A 22,088-nucleotide genomic window follows, 5' to 3' on the forward strand; every position below is an offset into this window, starting at 1 on the left:
CTTTTTAAGCCCCAAAGATGTCATGCTCATCCACTGGCAAAAGTCATTAAATTCATGCCAATGCTCAATTCAGTGAAAATCCTCGTGGATCCTCACTGCCTTCCACTGTGTTAGCTGTCCCAGCTGGCTCTGTGTCAGACCCTAATGTGGACTGGCTACCAGCCTCCAGGCCATTCTCTCTCTTTTCTCAAGGAGTTCAGACTCTTGCTTCACTGTCTTCCTCTCTCTCTCTTTTTTTTTTGTTTTATTTTTTTTTAATGACAAGTACTTTTTTTTGGTTTTGCTTTGCTGGGCAATGAGAGTTAAGTGACTTGCCCAGGGTCACACAGCTAGTAAGTATCAAGTGTATGAGGCAGGATTTGAACTGAGGTCCTCCTGAATCCAGGGCCAGTGCTTTATCCACTGAGCCACCTAGCTGCTCCCAACTGTCTTCCTCTCCATGCCAACTTTTGCCCTTACAGTAGGGACTCCCGCATATGGCTATGCTCCCATAAATATCCTAACCTTCAAATCCTACCATTTCCTTAACACCCTCCACAACCTCAGCCATGTGTAGGGATCAGAATGTCTTTGTTCTGTCATCATCCACTGCCATGACCAAAAAGCTCTAGAATTCCTTTATCAGCTCATAACTTCCAATACTACCATCTCTTTCTATACCTTGAAACTTCTAACCCATTCTTCATTCTCCCTGGAATCTCCAATCCCTTCATTCTGGAAGACTCTTCCGGGCCAGCGCCCATGCTCTAACTTTACCTTCCTCCTTCCTAATATCCATCCTATAATAAATTCAGTTCTTTTTTAGATCTGTTCTCTTACATTCACCAACCTCCAACCCTGTATTAACAGAGATACCATTCTGTCATTTTTGAGATTACACCCCATCTATTTTTCTCGCCCTATGAAGGCTACTTCATTTCTTCTTCTTCTTCTTCTTCTTCTTCTTCTTCTTCTTCTTCTTCTTCTTCTTCTTCTTCTTCTTCTTCTTCCTTCTTCTTCTTTCTCCTCCTCCTCCTTCTTCTTTTCTTTTTTGATGGGGATTAAGTGACTTGCCCAGGGTCACACAGCTAATAAGTGTCAAGTGTTTGAGGCCAGAATTGAACTCAGGTCCTCCTGAATCCAGGTCCAGTGCTTTATCCACTGTGCCACTTAGCTGCCCCTTACTCCATTTCTTCTAAGGGATTCTTGCCCACAGTTGTATATGTAGTGATTACCTGAATTAAATTCACCCATTTAAGTTCACTGACACCCATCTTTCCATCTCCTGTTTGACCACATCCAGCTTACCTTGGTTCATAGATCTTACATTCCAGGTTCCTACATAATATGGATAGGACTTTCCTTTCACCACCAGACACATCCCACAGTTCAGTTTTCTTTAGGCATTGGCCCAGCCGCTTCATTAGTACTGGAGCTACTTGTCCTTGTCTTTCGCTCTTCCCCTCCTGCCTTTGGGGCTCATCTTCCGATGTCATCTTTTTTATCATTTTAGTACTGCTGTGGGGTTTCCTTGGCAAAGATACTGGAGTGGTTTGCCATTTCCTTCTCCAGTGGTTCACCTTTTGTCCGAGATTAAGAAGTGGCAAGAATACACAGAAGAACTATACAAGAAGGCTCTTAACATCACCAACATCCAGGATGGGTGTGGTTCCCGATGTAGAACCAGACATCCTGGAAAATGAAGTCAAGTGGACCTTAGGAAGCACTGCTAACAATAAGGCTAGTGGAGGGGATGGAATTGCAGCTGAGCTGTTTAAAATCCTGAAAGATGATGCTGTTAAAGTGCTGCACTTGATATACCAGGAAATTTGGAAAACTCAACAGTGGCCAATGGGCTGGAAAAGATCAGTTTATTCCCCAACCCTAAAGAAGGTCAATGCAAAGGAATATTTAAATCACCAAACAATTGCATTCATTTCACATGCCAGTAAAGTTATCTTAAGATTCTGCGTGCTATGCTTCAGTAATATGTGAACTAAATATTACCAGAAAATCAGGCTGGTTTTTGAAGAGGCCGAGAGAGCAAATTGCCATGATTCAATGGATTATGGAGAAAACAAGGGAATTCCAGAAAAACACCTATTTCTGCTTCATTGACTACACTAAAGCCACTGACTGTGTGGATCGCAACAAAATGTGGCAAGATCTCAAAGAGATGGGAGGGCCAAATCATCTTACTTGCCTCTTGAAAAACCTGTATGGGGGTCAAGAAGCAATGGTTTAGAACCAAACATGGAAAACTGATTGGTTTAATATTGGAAAAGGAGTACAACAAGGCCGTGTATTGTCACCTTATTTATTTAACTTATATGCAGAGTACATCATGCAAAATGCCAGGCTAGATGAATTGAAAGCTGGAATTAAGCTGGAATAAACAGAAGATACCACTCTGATGGCAGAAAGTGAAGAGGAATTAAGAAGCCTCTTGATGAAGGTGAAAGGGGAGAATGCAAAAGTCTGGCTTGAAGATCTTGGCAACTGGAGGGAGAAGAAATGGAAGGAGTGTCAGATTTTATATTCTTGGGCTCAAAGGTCACTGTAGATGGTGACTGTAGCCATGAAATTAAAAGACATTTGCTCCTTGGAAGGAGTGCTATGCCAAATCTGGACAGCATACTGAAAAGCCAACAAAGGTCTGTATGTGTATATATATATTCAAAACTACAGTTTCTCCAGTGGGAGAGTTGGACTGTGAGGAAAGCCAAGTGCCGCAGAATCAACACTTTTGAATTGTGGCTCTGCAGAAGACTTTGAGAGTCCCTTGGACAGCAGGGAGGTCAAAGCAGTCAATACTTCAAGAAATTAACTCAAGCTATTCACTAGAAGGTCAAATACTGAAGCCGAAGCTTAAATACTTGGGCCACATAATGAGAAGATAATAGAAGGGCCTGGCGTCCTATCTTCCATGGGGCAATGAAGAGTTGGACAGGACTGAATGACTCAGCAACAACAACAACAACGACAATGACAATGACAACAATCCTGGATTACCCTAACCATGCCTCCTCTGTTCCTACTCACAGGCTGCTGAACAGAATTGGAGGAAATCATGCAACCAAGCTGGCTGGGTCATCCATCACAAATTTCTGTTAGCTGATCTCATCCTTGTCCTCACTATATAATCCTTTTGTTTCTGCCTAAGTGACTCTCTATTCCATTCCCTTCAGAATCTGTTCTAAACCTCTCCCATCCAAACCTCCCCCACCCTCTAAGCTGAAGAAAACCTTCCCTCACATTTTGCTGAGAAAATAGAAACAACTTGCTGTGAGCTCCTGTGTCTCTTCCTTTCTATATCTCAAAACCCCTTGATATCATCCTCCATTTTCTCCTTTCTCTTAGTCTCTGATGAAAAGATGACACTTGTCATACCTTCTATATGTGTCCTGGATCCCATCTCAACCTCTTTTCTAGCAGATTGCCGCTACAATTGTCTCCTCTCTCTCTCTCTCTCTCTCTCTCTCTCTCTCTCTCTCTCTCTCTCTCTCTCTCGCAGGGCTATGAGGGTTAAGTGACTTGCCCAGGGTCACACAGCTAATAAGTGTCAAGTGTCTGAGGCTGGATTTGAACTCAGGTCTTCCTGAATCCAGGTCCAGTGCTTTATCCACTGTGCCACCTAGCTGTGCCCTTCCCTTTTCTCTCTAATCTTCGATCTCTCCCTGTCCACTGATTCCTTCACCGATGCCCAAGTCCCCTTAAAGAACACTCAGTAAACCCTGCCACACCCTCAGACTGCTTCTTTGCTTCTGTACTTGTTGCCTCCACTTCTTGACACTGCTCACCTTCCCACCTGGGTCTGCTTTACTAGTTCACTATCTATCTCCTTTTGCCTAACCATGCTCCCCTAGGCTCTGTCCCTGGGTCACTTTCTCTTCTCTCTCTCATCTGATGACCTTATAAGCTGCCATGGGTTCGATGAATATCTCTCTAGATAGGACTCCTAGATCTATTATCCATTCTGGACTCTTGGCTTTACTCCAATTATGCATTTCCAACTGTCCAGGGGACTTTTCAAGGTGGATGTGCCATTGGCATCTCAAAGTCAACATGTTTCAACCAACCGATTCTCTTTACCCCATCTCCACCAAACTTCCTTGTTGCTATTAAGGGTGATACCATCTTTCCAGTCACCCATGGTATTTATTATCTTCAATTCTTCACTCTTCCTCACCCTGCATATTCACTCAGTTGTCAAACCTGGACATTTCTCCCTCCACAGCATCTCTTGCAACCAAGCCCCTTCTTTCTATTCACATAGCTACCAACTTAGTTTGAGCCCTTATCCTCTCTTTCCTGGACAATTACAACAGCTTCTTTATTGGTCCCCCCACTCCAATTCATTCTCCAAAAGCTGTCGAAGTGTTTTCATAAGCACAAGTCTGATTATGTCACCACCACCACCACTACCACCACCCCCTTATGCAATAAACTACAGTGCCTCCTTATTGCTTTTGGATCATATAGAAAGCCCCTAGTTTGGCGTTTTAAGCAAGCACTCCTCCAGCTGGACTTCTAAATTAATCAAGGACTTCTAAAAACTTATTTTAAGCCTATGATTGATGAATTTAATAGGTAAGTGGTCTCATAAGGTATCAGGCAGAGTATCATGATATTTTTAAGTGGAATGAGGTGATTTTATGGACTCAGTCTACCCCTACCCTTACAAAAAGAAAAAAAAATGAATCTGTTCTGTTACTTGAGGAGTTTTCATTCTATCAGAGGAGACATGTACACATAGAAAGATATACAGAAGATGATAAAAAAAAAAGTGCAAGGTAGTTTTGGAAGAGGGAATCTAGGTGGTGCAATGGATAGAGTGCCAGGCCTGGAGTCAGGAAGACCTGAGTTCAAATCCAGCCACAGACACTAACAGTGTGACCCTGGCCACACAGGGACCTGTGACCCTATATGCCTCAGTTTCCTTGTCTGTAAAATGAGCTGAAGTAGGAATTGGCAAACAACTCCAGTATCTTTGCCAAGAAAACCCCAAAATGGGGTCATGAAGAGTCACAACTGAAAATGACTCAACAATAACAACAACACAACAAAAAAGGTTTGGAAGGGAGGGTTCTAGCAGTTGGAGGGATCAAGAAAGGCTTCATGTAGAAAGTCTTGAAGTTAAAAATAGACTCTTAGAGCACTCAGTATTATGGGAGTGCATCCCCGGTGTAGCACAGGGATGTGAGATGGAGAGTCCTGTGTGAGGAAGGGAAATAATGCATAATAAAGCTAAACAGGCTCTAACTGCCCAGCAGAGTTTGTACTTTATTCTAGGCAAAGGCAACCACCCTAATTTACTGAGTAGGTCACGTGGTTGGAGCCTCGCTGACAAAAAACCACTTTGGGAGCCTTGTAGAGGCTGGATTGAAATGGGAAGAGACTGGAGACAGGAAGGATGATTAAAGAGACTGAGTGAAGCCTAGCGCCATGGTGGGTGAAAGGCAGTGAGAGCCTGAACTAAAGAGGTGGCTGAGGGAGTGATGAGAAAGGGTCACTTTTCCTAAAATGGCTAAAAAGGATTACTGCTGTTGTCCTTTGGTTTCCTCATCAGCTTCAGCTCATTCTGAATTTTTGAAATCCTGATACTATTTTTCTATCCCCTGTTCTTACGTTTATGCTCGATTACCTTCCCTTCTCTTTTGTGTGTGTAAATATATTATATATAGATATATACATAAAGATTATATATGTATAAGGGGCAGCTAGGTGGTGCAGTGGATAAAGCACTGGCCCTGGATCCAGGAGGACCTGAGTTCAAATTCGGCCTTGACACTTACTAGCTGTGTGACCCTGGGCAAGTCACTTAACCCCAACTGCCTCACCCTCCCCCCAAAAAAGATTATATATGTGTATATGTGCTTGTTACATATGTTCTTTTTTTTATACATACACTTTTTTGGGGTAGGCAATTAGGAGTAAGTGATTTGCCTGGGGTTACACAGCTAGTAAATGTCTGAAGATGATTTGAACTCAGCTCCTCCTGACTCCAGGTCCAGTGCTCTATCCACCGTGCATCTAGCTACACCCCCCCCCCCCCCCGCCAATTCTAGGATCTCTGTGCATCTATATCTATCTCTTCAGACAACTCTTGTTTTTCCTTTGTACTGTAATTTCCCCTTTGTGTCTTCAAAATTTCATGCTTGAGAACTTCCCATTCCTCTTAGGCTAATTTCTCTTGTAAAATTTTGGAACATGGGATCTTATCTATACTCGTCCTGATTCCTTTGAAATCTTCTTTCCTGGATTGTCATGTACATGTCAGACTATGCCTAGCTTTCCTGTCCTCTACCACAAACTAGGAGGGAGTGGTTATTTCTCAGTATGCCTGTCATTTTCATCCTAGCAAATGATTCCTCCTTATTAGTGAGAATAAGATCTAGAGTAGAATTTCCCTTTGTTTTTTCCACAGTTTGTTTAAGGTTGAAATTTTCATTAGGACAAGTTAAGAAGTTATAAGCTGTTCTGCTTTTGGAGGGGAGCCATGTGGAGGAGAGTCAGAGGAAGGAAGGAAAGGAAGGAGTCGGGGGGGGGGACATTATTGCTAGCTAATTAAAGATGTTGGGAAAATTGAAGTCCCCCATCACTATTTTTTTTTTTTTTGGCGGGGCAATGGGAGTTAAGTGACTTGCCCAGGGTCACACAGCTAGTAAGTGTCAAGTGTCTGAGGCTGGATTTAAACTCAGGTACTCCTGAATCCAGGGCCGGTGCTTTATCCACTGCGCCACCTAGCTGCCCCCCCCATCACTATTATGTCATGCCTTTGCACTAGGTTTGTAATTCATTTCCCTAATTCCTCATCTATTTTCTCTAAGTGACTAACACTATATTTCAATGATAAACACATCTTTTTGTCCTTCAATTTATCTTTACTCAAGTGTTCTCTAGCATACTTTCCCCTTCTGGTTTCTGCATTTTGTCACGGGTATACCTTCTTCTTCTTCTTTTTTTTTTTTTTTTTAGTGAGGCAATTGGGGTTAAGTGACTTGCCCAGGGTCACACAGCTAGTAAGTGTTAAGTGTCTGAGATCAGATTTGAACTCAGGTACTCCTGACTCTAGGGCCGGTGCTCTATCCACTGCGCCACCTAGCTGCCCAACGGGTATACCTTCTTAATATAGAATGTTAGTCCTTATCCAAAAAGAAATAAAGCTTCCACTTAGCAAGGATACTTTCTCGTCGTTTTACCTAAAAAAAATCACCTATGCTAGATCAGAATGGGTTATCTATCTCAATTTCATTTAACAAACATTTATTGAATACCCACTATGTGCTAGGCATGATGCTTGAAAGAAAGTGAGATTCAATGATAAGTAAGATATAGTCACTTAAATGGTCAAATAATATAGACAATGTTTAAAAGAGTAAGAAAAATGTTCAATAACTAACATAGCTAAATTAAAATAATTATTAGTTACTACCTCATATCAGGGCCTGGAATCAGGAAGACTCATTCCTGAGTTCGAATCTGGCCTTAGCCTTACTAGCTGTGAAATCCTGGTCAAATCATTTAATCTTCTTTGCCTCGGTTTCCTCGTCTGTAAATTGGGAAATGGCAAACCATTCTAGTATCTTTGCCAAGAAATCCCCAAATCAGATCATGAAGAGCTAGACACCACTGAACAACCCACCACCACCACCTCATATCCATAAAAAATTGGTAAAAAATATTTTTATAAGTGTATGTATGTGTAAAAGTGATGAAACTCCATGCTTGTGGATGCATGGGGGGATTATTGGTGGAATTGCAAACTCGTAAAATCTTCCTGGAGAATAATTGAACAATACACAGTAAAAATTACTGTGGACCTTGCCCTCCCCCCCTTCATCATATCCTTTAACCCAATTATTCCATTGTTGGTGATAACTGTGAAAGTGTTAACAAAAACATAAAAGAACTATATAGTCAAAGATTTTCAAAGCATCATTATGTGTAACTTCAAAAAACTGGAAACAACCCAAATATCCAACAATAGAGGAATAGTTAATTAAGTTATGTTATGGAAAGACCTCTGAAATAATGCAAAATAGGAGGGGGAAGGAAAATGAGAATGATGGTGTGGATAGTATAACCACATAAGAAGAAAAATGAATGAGAAAAGGATACTGATGAGGACTTGGAAAGACTGGAACAATTGTTGTGATATTTTATATGCTGAAGTTAATTTTGTTCATATAAATGACATGGAAGAAGTCGGAGAAATCCTTGGAAGCCTTTGGATGAAATGAGTTGATTCCATACCCGAGGTGGTTTTGGATTGACTGAAGAGACTTATTCATGCCCTGGGGGTTCTGTGTTAAGCAGCTGCCCGATCAGAACTCAGGAAGTGGACAGCAGTTCTAGCCAAGTCCCTGAATGGGAACTGATTGGCTGGGAGGAGACAAAGTCTCAGAAACAGAGCTCGTTACCTTTCCCCTCAAACCTACTCCTCTATCAAACTTGACTTATTTCTGTCCAAAAGCACCACCATTTCCCCAGTCTCTCTTCCAGCATTAGGACTATGACATTACCCTTAACTCTTCACTTTCCCTCACCCCGCGGATTAGTCAGTGGATAAACATTTATTAAACACCTAATGTGTACTGGGCACTACTTAAGCACTGGGAATACAAATACAAACAAAATCAAGGGCAGTTCCTGCCCTCGAGGACTTTACAGTCTAATGGGGGAAGACAAAGGAAGTTGGGGAGCAGAGGTCCAGAAGCAGCTGTGCTAAGTTCCTACTTTCAGTAGAGGTCCTGGAGTCCACAACCCAGGTCAAAGCGGACTGATGAATGGCAGGATGAGGCCCGGGCCAATTCAATCTTGCAGCAAAATGAAATACCTGCAGTCAGTCAATTGCCAAGTCTTGCCTTTTCAATGTCTAAGTCATCTCTTGCTACTGACCTCTTCTCCCTACTCACACAGCTTCCACCTCAGGCCAGGCTCCCGTTACCTCTTGGTCGGGGATTGTAGCAGCCTTTTGATTGGTTCCATCCCAATGACCCGGCTGCCAAAGTGATTTTCCTCAAATGCACATCTGACCATGTCACAAAGATCACAGCCCCTGCACCCCTAAAAACCAGCAGCAGCAGCCCCTTCTGTGTCCCTCACTGCCTGCAGGAGCCAGTGTAAATGCTTCTGCTTAGCTTTAGAGTCCTTCACGGTCTGGCCATAAGCCCATCTGTCCAACCCTGTTAGGCTCCGGAGAGCAATCCTGCCCCAGCCCGCCCTCTGTCTGGTCCTCCCACATGACGTGCTGCCTCCACACCTCCGCAGTGGCCACATCCTGTGACCGGAGTGGACTTCTTCACCTCTGCCTCACAGGATCCTTTTCTTCCCACGAGACTCAGCTCAAGCCAAACCTTCTACATGAAAACTTTCTTGATCCCCTTAAGAGCGAGTGTCCTCCCTCTCAAACGATCTTGTATTGAAAAACTTTGGACCTATTTTTATTTATATTTGTCCTGAATATTCTTTTTTGTTTTGTTTTTTTTTGTGGGACAATAAGGGCTAAGTGACTTGCCCAGGGTCACACAGCTAGTAAGTGTCAAGTGTCTGAGGGTGGATTTGAACTTAGGTCCTCCTGAATCCAGGTCCGGTACTCTATCCGCTGCGCCACCTAGCTGCCCTGCCCTGCATATTCTTAGGCGATGGGAGACTGGCCTGTGGAAGCCGGGTCCCTTGAAGCTTACACGGTATGCTGGAGGCTGGGTGAGTCTGCTTTCAAGGAGTCTTGACGGGAAGCCCTAGTGGTCGGCTGCTGAGCCAGGAAGCAGAGGGCATTGGGCCACAGTGATCTCCCTCCTCCAGGATACCAGGCCGCTCCAACCTGTAGCCAAGAGCACGGTGGGGGTGTCCTTTGTGGTTTGTTTTCACCTTGCTGTTTCTATTCTAGTGAAGTTGGAGCTGAAGGAGCACTGGAGGACTCCCACCTGGAAAGAGTGAATCACCAGAGGCCCAGGAACTGGACCTCAGGCCAGATGTGAATCTGGTGAGACCAGGCTGGCAGAGCAGCAGATGGACCCAGCAGCCCAGATGGGCCGACAGCCAGGGGTGTGGACCTGGTGCAGTGAATGCTTCCCAGGAACTGCTTTACGTATGAACTCATTCTCCCCAGGGGGCAAGAGGATATAAGGGAGAATGTGCCCAATTTCAGGGGACTTTTTGTACTTCAGGTCTTGCTATTTCTTTTCGGTAAATATCATTTTGTAAAAGCTAATTGAGGACATCTAGGTGGTGCAATGGATAGAGCACCAGGCCTGGAGTCAGGAAGACTTGAGTTCAAATCAGACACTTTCTAGCTGTGTGACTCTGGGCAAGTCACTGAAATATGTGTGCCTCAGTTTCCTCATCTGTCAAATGAGCTGAGAAGGAAATGGCCAATATCTTTGCCCAGAAAACCCCAGATGGGGTGAAGAAGAGACAGACACAACTGAATAATGGAAAAAGTTGCCTGATGTTAATTGGTTAAAACCATAGTGGGATGCTAATCACTGCTCTCTGTGGGATGACTGGTAATTGTCACTAGGGGGAATCTGCCAGAATGGGGACGAAAGGCAATAGCATTAGAAAGATCTCTCTTGGCTAGCTGCCCTTTGCATACCTGACTTGCCAGTGTGTGGGAGTTGGATAAGGATCCCCAGAATTTATATTGCTACACACACACACACACACACACACACACACACACCAGATGTCTCCCCCAAGTGTGTGAGTACCTTTTAAGCAAGGATTGTTTCATTTATTATATTTGTATTCCCAGTGCCTGATACATAGTAGGCACTTACTAAATACTGAATGATTGAGTGAAGGGGAATATTATGGGATTAAGGCTATGTTGAATGGAGGAATAAAAAAGCATTTATTTAGCACTTTTGAAGTGCCAGGCACCACAGGAGTGTTGGGACTATACAAACAGAAGGGACAAGATCCTGGCCTGCAAGGATCTTCCCTTTTAACAGGGGAAGATGGTATGGGGGCAGTGCCAAGGAAGAGGAACTTCAGCCTGGATGTCACAGTGGAGGTGAATGGAGCCGTCTGATTGGTACACCATTCCAGAAGTAACGATGGTACTAATCTATGACCGTGCCCATGGCAGGGGCTTCTTTGTAGTGACGGCATACGGTCAGAGGCCAGGAATGTGAAACATAATCTGGTTTGGGTCCAGTTAAGTGAGTTTGCATTCATTTGTTCATCATCAGTCAAGACAGCTCAATCCCAAAGCGGAGAATTCCCAAACTGAATGGACTAATTGCCTCCGGGACTGGGACCCCGGCTGAGGAGGGATCCTAATCAATAACATCTATTAAACACCTACTATGTGCCAGGCACTGCTAAGCACTGAGGATACAAAAAAAGAGGCACAAGACAGTGTCTGCCCTCAGGGAGCTCACAATCCCACGGGGGAGAGGAGTAAACAAATCTGTACAGCTAAGCTATGTAAGGGGTAAACAAGAAGCCATCAGCAGAGGGCAGGCACCAGAATTAAGCAGGGCTGGGATAGACTTCCTGTGGAAGATGCGATTTTAGTTAGGACTTAAAGGAACTCAGGGAAAGCCAGGAGGCAGAGACGAGGCCAGCTGGCTGAAGGGAGGACAGAGGAAGACTAAGGTGTGAGAAGCCTGGAAAGGCAGGAGAGGGCTTCGAATGCCAAACCCAGCATTTTCTATCTGCTTTTGGAGGCCATAAGGAGCCGCCGGAGTTTACGGAGTAGGAAAATCACTTTGGGGCTGAGGCGGGCCGACCCCCGACCCCCCAGCAGACTATTGCCAAAGTCCAGGCTGGAGGTGACTCAGGCACTTAGAGAAGGGGGCCTGTGAGGAGATGCTGCAGGTGACATCGACAGGCCTTGATGGCAGCTCGGACATGGGTAGTCACGGATCATAGGCGCAGAGCCGGGGGTAACCCGAGCCAACCCCTCATTTTACAGGTGAGGAGCCTGCATTTCTGCGGCCGCATACGCAGGGAGGGTGTTCGCCCGGCTTCCCACCTCTCTCCCTCAGGAGCCAAGTGGCGTCTCTGACCGTGGGAGGCTGGTTCCCTCCGGGAGGAAGTGGGGGGGTGCCTGGTCTCCCTTTCCCTTCTAATTAGACACCTGGAGGAATATGCCCCCTCCCCACCCTCAGGGTTAACAACCAGAAATTCTAGGTCACAAGACCTTGAGACGATGGGCAGGCTTGGGAGAGGGGAAATGAGGCTCCAGTTGGAGTGAGAAGTCATGGGTTCGAATCCTGCCTCGACACCTTGGGGGGGGGGGTTGTAGGAAATCACTTAAACTCAGGGCCTCAGTTTCCTCAAATGAAGAAATGAGGGCGGTTGCTCTTGATCCACACGCTTCCTGTACCCCACCCCCAGACTTGCAGGTACCTAGGAACCCCTCTAGCCCAGCCCCATCGCTTGGGAGACTCGGACTGTGCCCGAGGGGTCGGCACGTGGTCAGTGTCAGTGACTGGATTCGAACCCGAGCTGGGGCTCTTCCCCCTGTGCCGCATCTGCTTTGGCACTGTCGGGGTAACTGGGGACTCCAAAGGCACCTCCTGCCGAGGCTCCTAGAAGCTGCGCCAGGGGTTGGGGGGGGGGGGGGGAGTGGGGACAGCACTGGGTCCAGATTCAGAGGTTCTGGATTCGAATCCTACCGGTCACACGCCAGCCTGGGGGGAGCTCTAGCTCAGCACTCGGAAGCCACCACTTACCTCTTGGGGCCTCCCCGCCCTCATCAGTCAGGTCGCCGGGCTGGACCGAGCGGCCTCCGAGCACCCGCCCTTCTCCACATTCGCGAACCCGCCGGCCACCCACGAACCCCGCCTCAAGTCACCCCGCCCCCAACCTCCACCCTTGGAGCCCCGCCCCCGGCGAGCTCCGGGAGGGGGCGGGGCCTCCCGGGCGTCGCCATGGCGACCGCGACAAGATGGCTTCCTTGAACTCTGGGTTAGAGGGTCCAGACCACGGGGCGCTGAGTTCAGAGCAGATCACACGGCTGCGCAATTTCAAGGTGGGTATAGCCCGAGCGCGGGGTGGGAGAGTGAGTGAGTGAGTGAGTGAGTGAGTGAGTGAGTGAGTGAGTGAGTGAGTGAGTATGTGTGTGTGTGCGTTTAGGGGTCCAGAGAGGGGGCGGGGCCAGGCCTCCCCTCCCCCCTCCTCGGAGGGAGCTGAGGCTCAGCCTAAGGGGTGGGGCCAGGCTCCCTCTTCCCCGCCTCCTCCCCGCCCCCTTGTTGGCAGCCCGGGTTTTGTGGATGGGGGCGGGGCGTCTTCCCTCCCTCCCCCACCCCCGGTCCCCGGTCCCCGGCCCCCGGCCCCCGGCCCCCGGCCCCCGGGGCTGGGTCCGGGTCCTCAGCCGAGCCCTCCCTCCATAGATCAGCACGCGCATCGCGGACGAGAAGTACCTGCGCTCGCACAAGGAGGTGGAGCTGCTCTTGAGCGGTTTCTTCAGGTAGGCGCCGCCAGGCGTGATGCCTGGGCTTCAGTTGCACCGGGGATCGGGGAGGGAATGGGAGTGTGTGTGGGGGGGAACCGGACGGGGATGCGCAGCCTCGGAAGCCCCCTGCCCACCCCCACCGACGGCCCGACCCTGGTGTTGCAGCCGTCCGAGGTGGGCACTCGATCCCCAGAGGTAAGTTCCGTTCTCCAAACAACAGCAACTTCACACTGCATAACAACTACTGGAATGGCTGGGATTCACTGTCTTGTGGCCTTGGTGAAAATGGGACATGAAGCCCCCCCCACCCCCATTAGACCCTTCACCTGGCGTCTACCTCGAACGGTTGTGACCGCCACAGATGAGGAGCAGGATGGCAACGCTCCCAGTGATGAAAAGCACATTAAGACACTGACTAGGTCTACAAGGGCTTGATGAGACCAAAGAGAAGATGTCTTGATACAAAAGTTGTGGATGGAAAATCAGAGAATGAGTTGGGAGCAAGGGCTCTTTTCCATTTATGTTTGAAATTGAGATGAGGGGTGCTCCTTGCTAGGCTCTATGCCTTCCTTTTAGTCATTTTCTTAATTATCTGGAACCCCTAAGGGGTGAAAAGAAATAGATTAAAATCTACCCATGTTACTTTGTACACAGTATTTTTTTAAATCCAAGAAAAGTCGTGGGCCAGAGCAGTTTTAAGGATTCAATGTCAATATCTATTTACTGCCACCACCACCACCCAGTATCAAAGTTTTCCAAAGGAGTGAAAATATGTTGTCTTTGTTCCAACAATCATGCAGTCCAAGTCAACAGTGATTCACAAAGAGTGAAGAGCCATGTTAAATACCTGAATTAAATCAGTGTTAATAATCTAGCCCTACTACGGGGTTATACTATCTGAAGGGGGAGGGTGAAAGAAGGTAGGCACAAGCAGCTAGGTGGTGCAGTGGATAAAGCACCAGCCCTGGATTCAGGAGGACCTGAGTTCAAATCCAGCCTCAGACACTTGACACTTACTAGCTGTGTGACCCAGGGCCAGTCACTTAACCCTCATTGCCCTGCAAAAAACAAACCAAAAGAAAGAAAAGATGGCAGGCAGAGTAACTGCATGGCAGGTGAGCCTTCCCACTTGGCTTGGAGAACTTCCAGGAGTTGCTTAGGGCGCTGAGAATTGGCTGCATCTATAAATCAGGGGAAGAGTTGAGGAACCATACATCCCTGTCCCGTTGGTTCTGAGGGGAAAGTAGTGCAGCTGGTTGCCATGGAGCAAAATGTTTGTCATTAGATGACTCCTTATGGAGTCCACAAATGTCTCTCAACAACGTTCCTTTTGGCCTTTCCCCTTCCCAGCCCCCTTTCCTCTGTGCTTATAGGCAGGTAAGATGAGAAGCAGCGAGAAGGGAGTATTTAGGCTTGGTCTTCTCTGTCTTGATGGCTGGGTGACAAGAGAACTGGGTGACATTCAGCTTTTTACTTTTCTGGATGCTCCCTGCTGACAGGGAGGATGACAGGGGCATGGGGGAATGCAATCACAAGCCCAAACACCTGCCCTTTGATACTCCTTGCAGGGTTTGACTTGTTGGTATTTAGCTCCAGGCCTGACCCAAGTCGAGGGGCACTTTCAAGCAGCTCCCCAGTCTTACACTGGCAGAGAGGCCTTCCTATTTGGATTTTTCACATCCTGTTATTCTGTCATAAACCTCAAATATGTACTGTCATATATATAAAGTATATATGCCTATGCACATAAATACAATAGAACTTCAAACTTAAGAGATAAAAGTAGGGAACTTATTCTTCATAATTTAAAACTTCAGGTTTAATCTGAGGTATACAATGTATTATAGGAGTTTCCTATCTCTTTTATTAGAAGGAAAGAAGAGGGCAAAATCCACACTGCTCTGGAGTTATGGGGTCCCCATTACTTTATTTGGTGCCCAAGACAGGGTCTGTGTGGTTGGTGACTGAGGGGAAGTCCAAACACTGGGAAAGTAATACAAAGGAAAAATGAATTGTAACTCCCAGCTGATTTGGTGCCAGGTACTGGGTGTATTCAAGTTTCCAGGATGGTAGGAACCCATGGTAACCTTTCCCTTTTAGAGAACTTCACCCCAATCTATTAGAGGACTTTTTTCCATCTCTGATTTTATCATGTCGGTCATTGAGAAAAAAGGGATTAATTTTAAACCAACCTGGCCTATTCCGTAAGTTGAGGGATACCTGCATGTTTCATTTAAGAGTAGGAGTTCTTAATCTGGGGATCCAGGGGTTTCAGGAGGCTCATGAACTCAGTTGGGGAAGAATCCCATCTTTACTTCAATATAATTGGTTTCCTTTGTAATCCTAAGTATTTTATTTTATGCATTTAAAAACATGATTCTGAGAAGAGGTCTAGGACACAAAAAGGTTCTAGAGCTCAGAGTAGAATATCATTAAAATGGTTGTTTTTTTCCTGTCAAAACAGATTAGATTATAATCCAGTTAGCAGTAAAAAAAGACTTCCAATAGTTATGCCATGGATTAACTTGCTTTCTCTTTCTGATGAGAATACCTAATAAATTCAAGAACTGCTTGTTTTTAAGGCTTTTCTCCCCTTTCGTATTCTCCAGAGAAATGTTTTTGAAAAGGCCAGCGGACATCCAAGAGTTTGCTGCAGGTGAGACTATCATTTTTGGGTGTTTGATCCAATCAGGGAAAAAGATATTGCAGGTTTGGAGTAACTGGCAGAGTCCCTGTAGTAGGGGGGTTTACTTGGTGGGATCCAGGAAAGTAGGGGGCCCTTTCTTTCATAGAAATTTCCTTAGACTATGGACTGGTGAGATGAGGCAGAACTTCCGAGGGGACATATTTGTTAAGCACTCCACCATGGCTTCCCTGCAGGTGACATTTTGTCTCCCATTTCTAGCCTCCCACTTCTTTGAATCCCTGGCTTTCTTCAAGGCCTAGTTTTGGTGCCACCTTCTGCAGAATGCTGATCCAGTCCCCCAGATGCTAATACCTTATACCTAGAAATTATATATTTTTGTGTACATGTACTATAAGCTCTTTGTGGGGCAGACTTTCTTTTTTGTCGTTGTACCCCATGAACCTTAGTGTGGTACCTGGCACCTAAAAGGGACTGAAATGCTGGTTAAATCAAGTACTTCAAGGAGACACTCACATCTCCTATCTGGAGATCTGCAAGGGAAGCAGAGCTCTCCAGTGCAGTGCTATTGGCTTAGGTGGTGGTGGATGTGTTATGCCCCTTTCTAGCCTGAAGAATTAATTAGTAGTGGGAGGCATCTTCCAGCTTATTTAAGCAGGTCTGTGCTACCAAGCAGACACTGCTGTCTGTAGAAAACTTTGCTTTGGTGTTTTCAAGTCTGACTTTCCCCATTCTCAGGTGTGAAATCTAAAATGCAGGAGCCAGCAAGCAGAGCTTGGCCAAGAATAACTCTTGTTATTTCAATGGGCTGGAAATGGGCTAGGGAGCAGAAAAGCCCAGAGAATCCATCTTCAGAATGTTCCCTGGGCATCAGCAGGCACATAAGCAAACTCAGGGAAGCTTAGTCTTTGGAGAAAGGGAGCGCTTTCCCCTGAGTCACAAGTGATGTTGAGATTAGGCTCCCTAGCTTACAGTAATGTAAACTGTCTGCGTTAAATTATTTCCACCCACTCAAATTATTTCCTCCCTCTGCTTCTTAACCCAGAGTATTTCACAGATCCAGAACTTCCCGGAAAGATACAGTCACAGCTGCTAGAAAAACAAAAGCAGTAGCAATGAGCAGAACTGTGATTTCTGCTGTTGGAAGCACAGGTGAGAAAGAATCTAGCTCTTGGGCATTACCGTCACCCACTGAAGCTTCTTTTACTTTTATGAAAATAGGCACTGTTGTGTCCAGGGCCTAAAAGAATCTTGGTAGAAGATGCAGATTTAAAATATTTGATACTTCATTTTATTGAGGTTGTTGGTGGAGGGGAAGAGAGCAAGGGGAGTCATTTAATGTGTTAAGAGAAGCAAGAAGTATTTCCTTCTTTTTTTTTTGTTTTTGTTTTTTGGTGAGGCAATTGGGGTTAAATGATTTGCCCAGGGTCACACAGCTAGTAAGTGTTAAGTGTCTGAGGCCGGATTTGAACTCAGATCCTCCTGAATCCAGGGCTGGTGCTCTATCCACTGCACCACCTAGCTGCCCCTCAAGAAGTATTTCTTAAACTAGTGAGATAGGAGCAACTGAAGGCATGAAGATAAGTGTAGGGAAAAGGAGACAGTTCTGGTGAGTATTGCATCTTGGGAATTTTGCTTTTCCTGTGCAATTCCAGACTTCTGCCATCTGCTTGTGCCTCCTTGGCAGGGAGGAGCTTGAGGGTTCCCTCATTGCTTCTGTCTGTCCCATGCAGCTGTAATAGTTCATTCCCCCCCACCCCCCATCTGTGTTGGGGTAGGATTCTTCATGGGACAAAGGATAGGAGAGCTCTTGATTCCTTTGCTAACAAGATCATCTTCTGGAGCAAACACACCAGTGGCCCCAGTTTAGTTTTGCCATGGGGCCGGTGCACGGTTTTTATTTTAGTCTAAGGGACTTCTGGAACATCTTTTTAAGACTAACCTTTTTGGAGGGATGAACAAACTGCACACTGCTAGTGCAGCTAAACCTGTTCCTGTTCCACAGAGTCATATGAAGATGAGACCCGCTCCATCATCATGGATTTGTAAGTTCCCCTGGATTTTGCTTCTTGTGTGATAAAGCTCTGCATTAAAAACAGACTTCTCCCCATTTTACTTCATTACAGTCATCTTCCTCCTGAGCCCCTGTTCCCCTAGTAGTGACAAAATTGGCAGCAGATTCATCTCTCTCACTGCGGAATTTCAAATCTCCTTCATTCTTGGAGACCTATTTCCCTCATGCACTTTCAGTCCGTGACCTGCCCATAACACCCTGGATGTTGGTTTTGTGGGTGCGAAAAATAGGTGGGGATTTCTTACAGGGACATGGAGTAAAGGCAAGGCAGGCCCACGCCAGATCTGACAGGGAACCTTCTCATCAGTCGGGGGGTGGGTGGTGATGAGCAGCTCTTTTATCTCCAAAAAAGCAAGGAGAGGAGGAAGTGCTCTAACAGGGATGGCCAAAGGCAGCGAGGCTAGATGTCAAGAAGCACTTCCAGAGTGCTGGGTGGTATAAAAGGTGGAGGATGCTAGCGGGCAGCTGAGGAGGGTCAGGCATTCTGTCCTTGACTAGATTTAGGAACAGGACAGATGTCCAAGCTGATGGCTGAGGTTTAGCCCTGCTGAGACTGAAGCAATAGGTGGGATAAACTCTTGGGATCCTCTGCTAACCAAGAAGTTATGGAAGCCTTGCGTGTTTTGCTCCAGCCTCCCAAGTTGATCTTGTTTAGTGGGTCTATATATATAAATATATATAAAACCTTGTACCTCCTCATTATCTTCCACCAGCTTCACCACAGAAACGGTCTAGAGCAGGAGCTGTGGTCACAGTCAGGATTTTAGAGCTGGAAGGGACCTGAGAGATCCCAGGATCCCTGATTTAAGGCTGCAAGAGGCCCTTCAAGGTCATCTGCTCCAACCCCTGATTTTACACGCAAGGGGTCTGAGGCCCAAAGAAGTGAAGACACTTGTCCCACTGCTCCATCCCATGCTGTCTTTCTCCTATACCATCATGGAAGGAAGCAAAGTGGGGCACTCCGAGAACTACCCAAAACCAAATCACGAACCTCTGGTCTTGCAGTGGGAAGGGTTTTAATCACATCCCAGCCATTACTCCTGCCAGCTGTGGTTTCTCTGCACAGCGGGTGAGCAGCACAATGTCTTAAGAAGTGGGACAAAGCCTCCATCTTCAAACAACACCCCAGTGCCTCTCACTTGTCACATAGAGAATTAATGCAGTAGGCACCATGGGAACTTTTATAGACTGAAGACTTGGTTCCTATCCTTAAATTTAGAGTGTGTGGGGAGACACAGAAAGACAGTGTTTCTCAACACAAGTACAGCAATGATACAGACACGAGGCAGTGGAAATGGTGCCGGCCTTGTAATCAGACAACGTTAACCCCTCTCTGCCCCCGTGTGTTCATCTGTAGAATGAAGGGCTTGGACAAGATGACCTCTTAGGTCCTTCCTAGCTCAAAGTCTCTGAATCTTTATGAACACCTGGGTACATGTGTGCATATGTGCAGTATGTGATGAAAGCTCACACCACTCTTCAGATATGGGGGCTGCCAGTGGAGATGAGCTTAGTTTCTATTTAAAGACCTGAACCTTTATACTCATTCAAAAGTTTCAGTTTCTTTGTTTTAAAATGCTTTTATCACTCCTTGAAATCTTATCAGGGGCTTTCTGAAGTCTCTCTGGATCTCCCTTCCGGAGGATCAGTATAGATACATACACTAATCCTTGGGCTGGCTTCTACAACCATGGGTTAGACTTTAATTTAAAGCTTCTCTTCTCTGCTCCTTCCTCTCCTACGCCGGCAAAGACTTCCTAATCTTCCATGTTGTGAACATAAGGATGCAAAGGCTAGGAGCTGAGCATTCCCAGTGAAGAGTCCCTGTCACCTGGCCTGGTTCAGTACCCAGCCATGTAGAAGGATCAGAAGGATAAAGAGGGGGAGCTAAGCTAGGAGTGGTCATCAACATCCTCCCTTGGCCTGAAATCTTCCGACCCAGCTGCCTGGCTCCAGGCAACACTGCGCCATCACTACCTTAGACATTACTACTCAGTGTCTAGAATAATTCACTGAAGGATTGTGAGACAGTGATTCTTTTCTGTTGTTCTTGAGAACACTGAAGTTCTTCCTATCACAGCAATCCAGAGCAGACAGGTCTTGGGCAGCCACTGAGGCCTGTCCATCCCTAACAAGTGGTCCTCCAACTTTTGCTCAAAGACCTCAGGTACTTGCCAATGTGGCCTGTCCCACTTTCACAATTCTTTTTTTTTTTTTTTGGTGTGAGGCAATTGGGGTTAAGTGACTTGCCCAGGGTCACACAGCTAGTAAGTGTTAAGTGTCTGAGGTCGGATTTGAACTCAGGTCCTCCTGAATCCAGGGCCGGTGCTCTATCCACTGCGTCAACTAGCTGCCCCACCACTTTCACAATTCTAATCAATCAGAGGTTTTCCCTGATGACATCAAGCCTTTCTGAAATTGCAACTCCTTGTTTCTAGTTCTGCCCCTGGCACCAACTCTGGAAGCAGGGTAATTCTCCTTCCATAGGACAGCTTTTCCAAATCTTAAGAACAACCGTGCTGCAACATCGCAGATTCAGAGATGGAGAGGACCTCAGAGGTCATTGAGTCAAACCCATGAAGCCCCCCCCCCCCTGCCCCAAATGCTTGCTGACTCTTCTTCCTCTTGCCTTAAAAGAGTTGGTCTTTAAGCCCCCTTCTCTTTCTGAAAGCAGGGTCTTTGTTGTATCTCGCTTTGTATTTCTATTGTCCAGCACACTGTCTCACCCCTCAGGTCTGCTCGGTGCCTCAAGCTTTCTAAGTCCCTGGTCCTCCCAAGAGCTACCTAGTGAGTTGTGCTAAGGAAGGGCCGTTAGATGACTTTCTGTAACACTTTTCACCTCTCATTTATTTAGCACTTCCTGTGCTGGGCACTTCAGATACAAAGAAACAAAATGAAAGGAGTTTACATTCTACTGGGAGGAATCAATGTGTACAGCGACAGCTCCAACACAAAGTAGGTACACAGGGGAGGCACAAATCACCAGGGGCAAGAGAGACCTCCCGTAGGAGGCAGCACTTGAGATGTGTAGAGAGAGGCTGGGGGTTTCCAGGGGGAAAGGTGAGTGTTCAGCAGAGAAGAGCTAGGGAATGATAGGAATGAGACTGAGAAGAGCAGCTGAAGTCAAGCACAGAGAACACCCAAGGGAAGAAACTCTACAATAAAGATTGATAACCTTCTCTACAACTTATAGTCTTGAGAGATGTTTAGAGCATTTAGAGGTAAAGGACTTGTTCGTGATCAGACAGACAATATATGTCAAGGGCAGGACTTGAACCCAGGTCTTCCTGATTTCTGACAGTGAGCAGGTGGCCACTGGACCTTCTTCAGTTAAGAAGTGATATGGTCAGACCTCTACTTTAGGAATATCAGTTTGAAAGATGGATGAGAGACTGGAGGCAGGATGAACATATAGGAAGCTACTACAGTTATCCAGGTGAAAGCATGAATGAGGGTGGTGGCTACATGAGAAGAGAAAAAGGGACAGATGCAAGAGACCCAACAAGACCTGCCAACTAACTAGATTGAGATGGGAAGGAGGGGAAAGAGTTGAAGATAATCGACAGACCTGCTTAAAGAAATAAACCTCCCTAGAAGAGAAAACAGATGGGAAGAAATGTCATTTGGCTCTGTATAGGAGAGGCAAGCCCGAGTGGGGGAATGAGGCCCAGTTAAGATCCTTCCTGCATCAGATAATGAAAGAGCAGGATTAAATGATGGTCTTCCTTTTCCAAATCAGGCTACCTCACAATGCACTTAAAAATGACTTTGGCATAACCCATCAGTCAACCCTGACTTAATGGCTAGCCTTTCTCTTGCTAATGGGCCCTGAGTTCCTGCAGAACCATCTCCTCCCTCAATGCCTACAAAAAGTGAGTTAATGACTCTTGGCCTCCATTCCAGTCTGCCAGCCACCCACCTTTCCACATTTTAAGGCTCATCTAGAAGCAAAGGCAGCCTTCTCTTTCTAATCCTTTGCT

General features: G+C 46.2%; 1 protein-coding gene across 1 annotated transcript; it reads left to right on the top strand.

Moving 5' to 3' along the window:
• The first annotated feature begins 9,626 nt into the window (after positions 1–9,626).
• RIIAD1 (regulatory subunit of type II PKA R-subunit domain containing 1) lies at positions 9,627–18,141 on the top strand. Its single transcript, XM_044003574.1, is given in 8 exon segments — positions 9,627–9,671; positions 12,331–12,486; positions 12,643–12,788; positions 12,790–12,967; positions 13,329–13,405; positions 16,000–16,046; positions 17,080–17,186; positions 18,040–18,141. Coding segments are annotated over 7 exon segments (717 nt in total). The 3' UTR covers positions 17,148–17,186; positions 18,040–18,141.
• Positions 18,142–22,088: the final 3,947 nt, after the last annotated feature.

This window comes from Dromiciops gliroides, chromosome 4, assembly GCF_019393635.1.
Source record: "Dromiciops gliroides isolate mDroGli1 chromosome 4, mDroGli1.pri, whole genome shotgun sequence".
Lineage (NCBI taxonomy): Eukaryota > Metazoa > Chordata > Mammalia > Microbiotheria > Microbiotheriidae > Dromiciops > Dromiciops gliroides.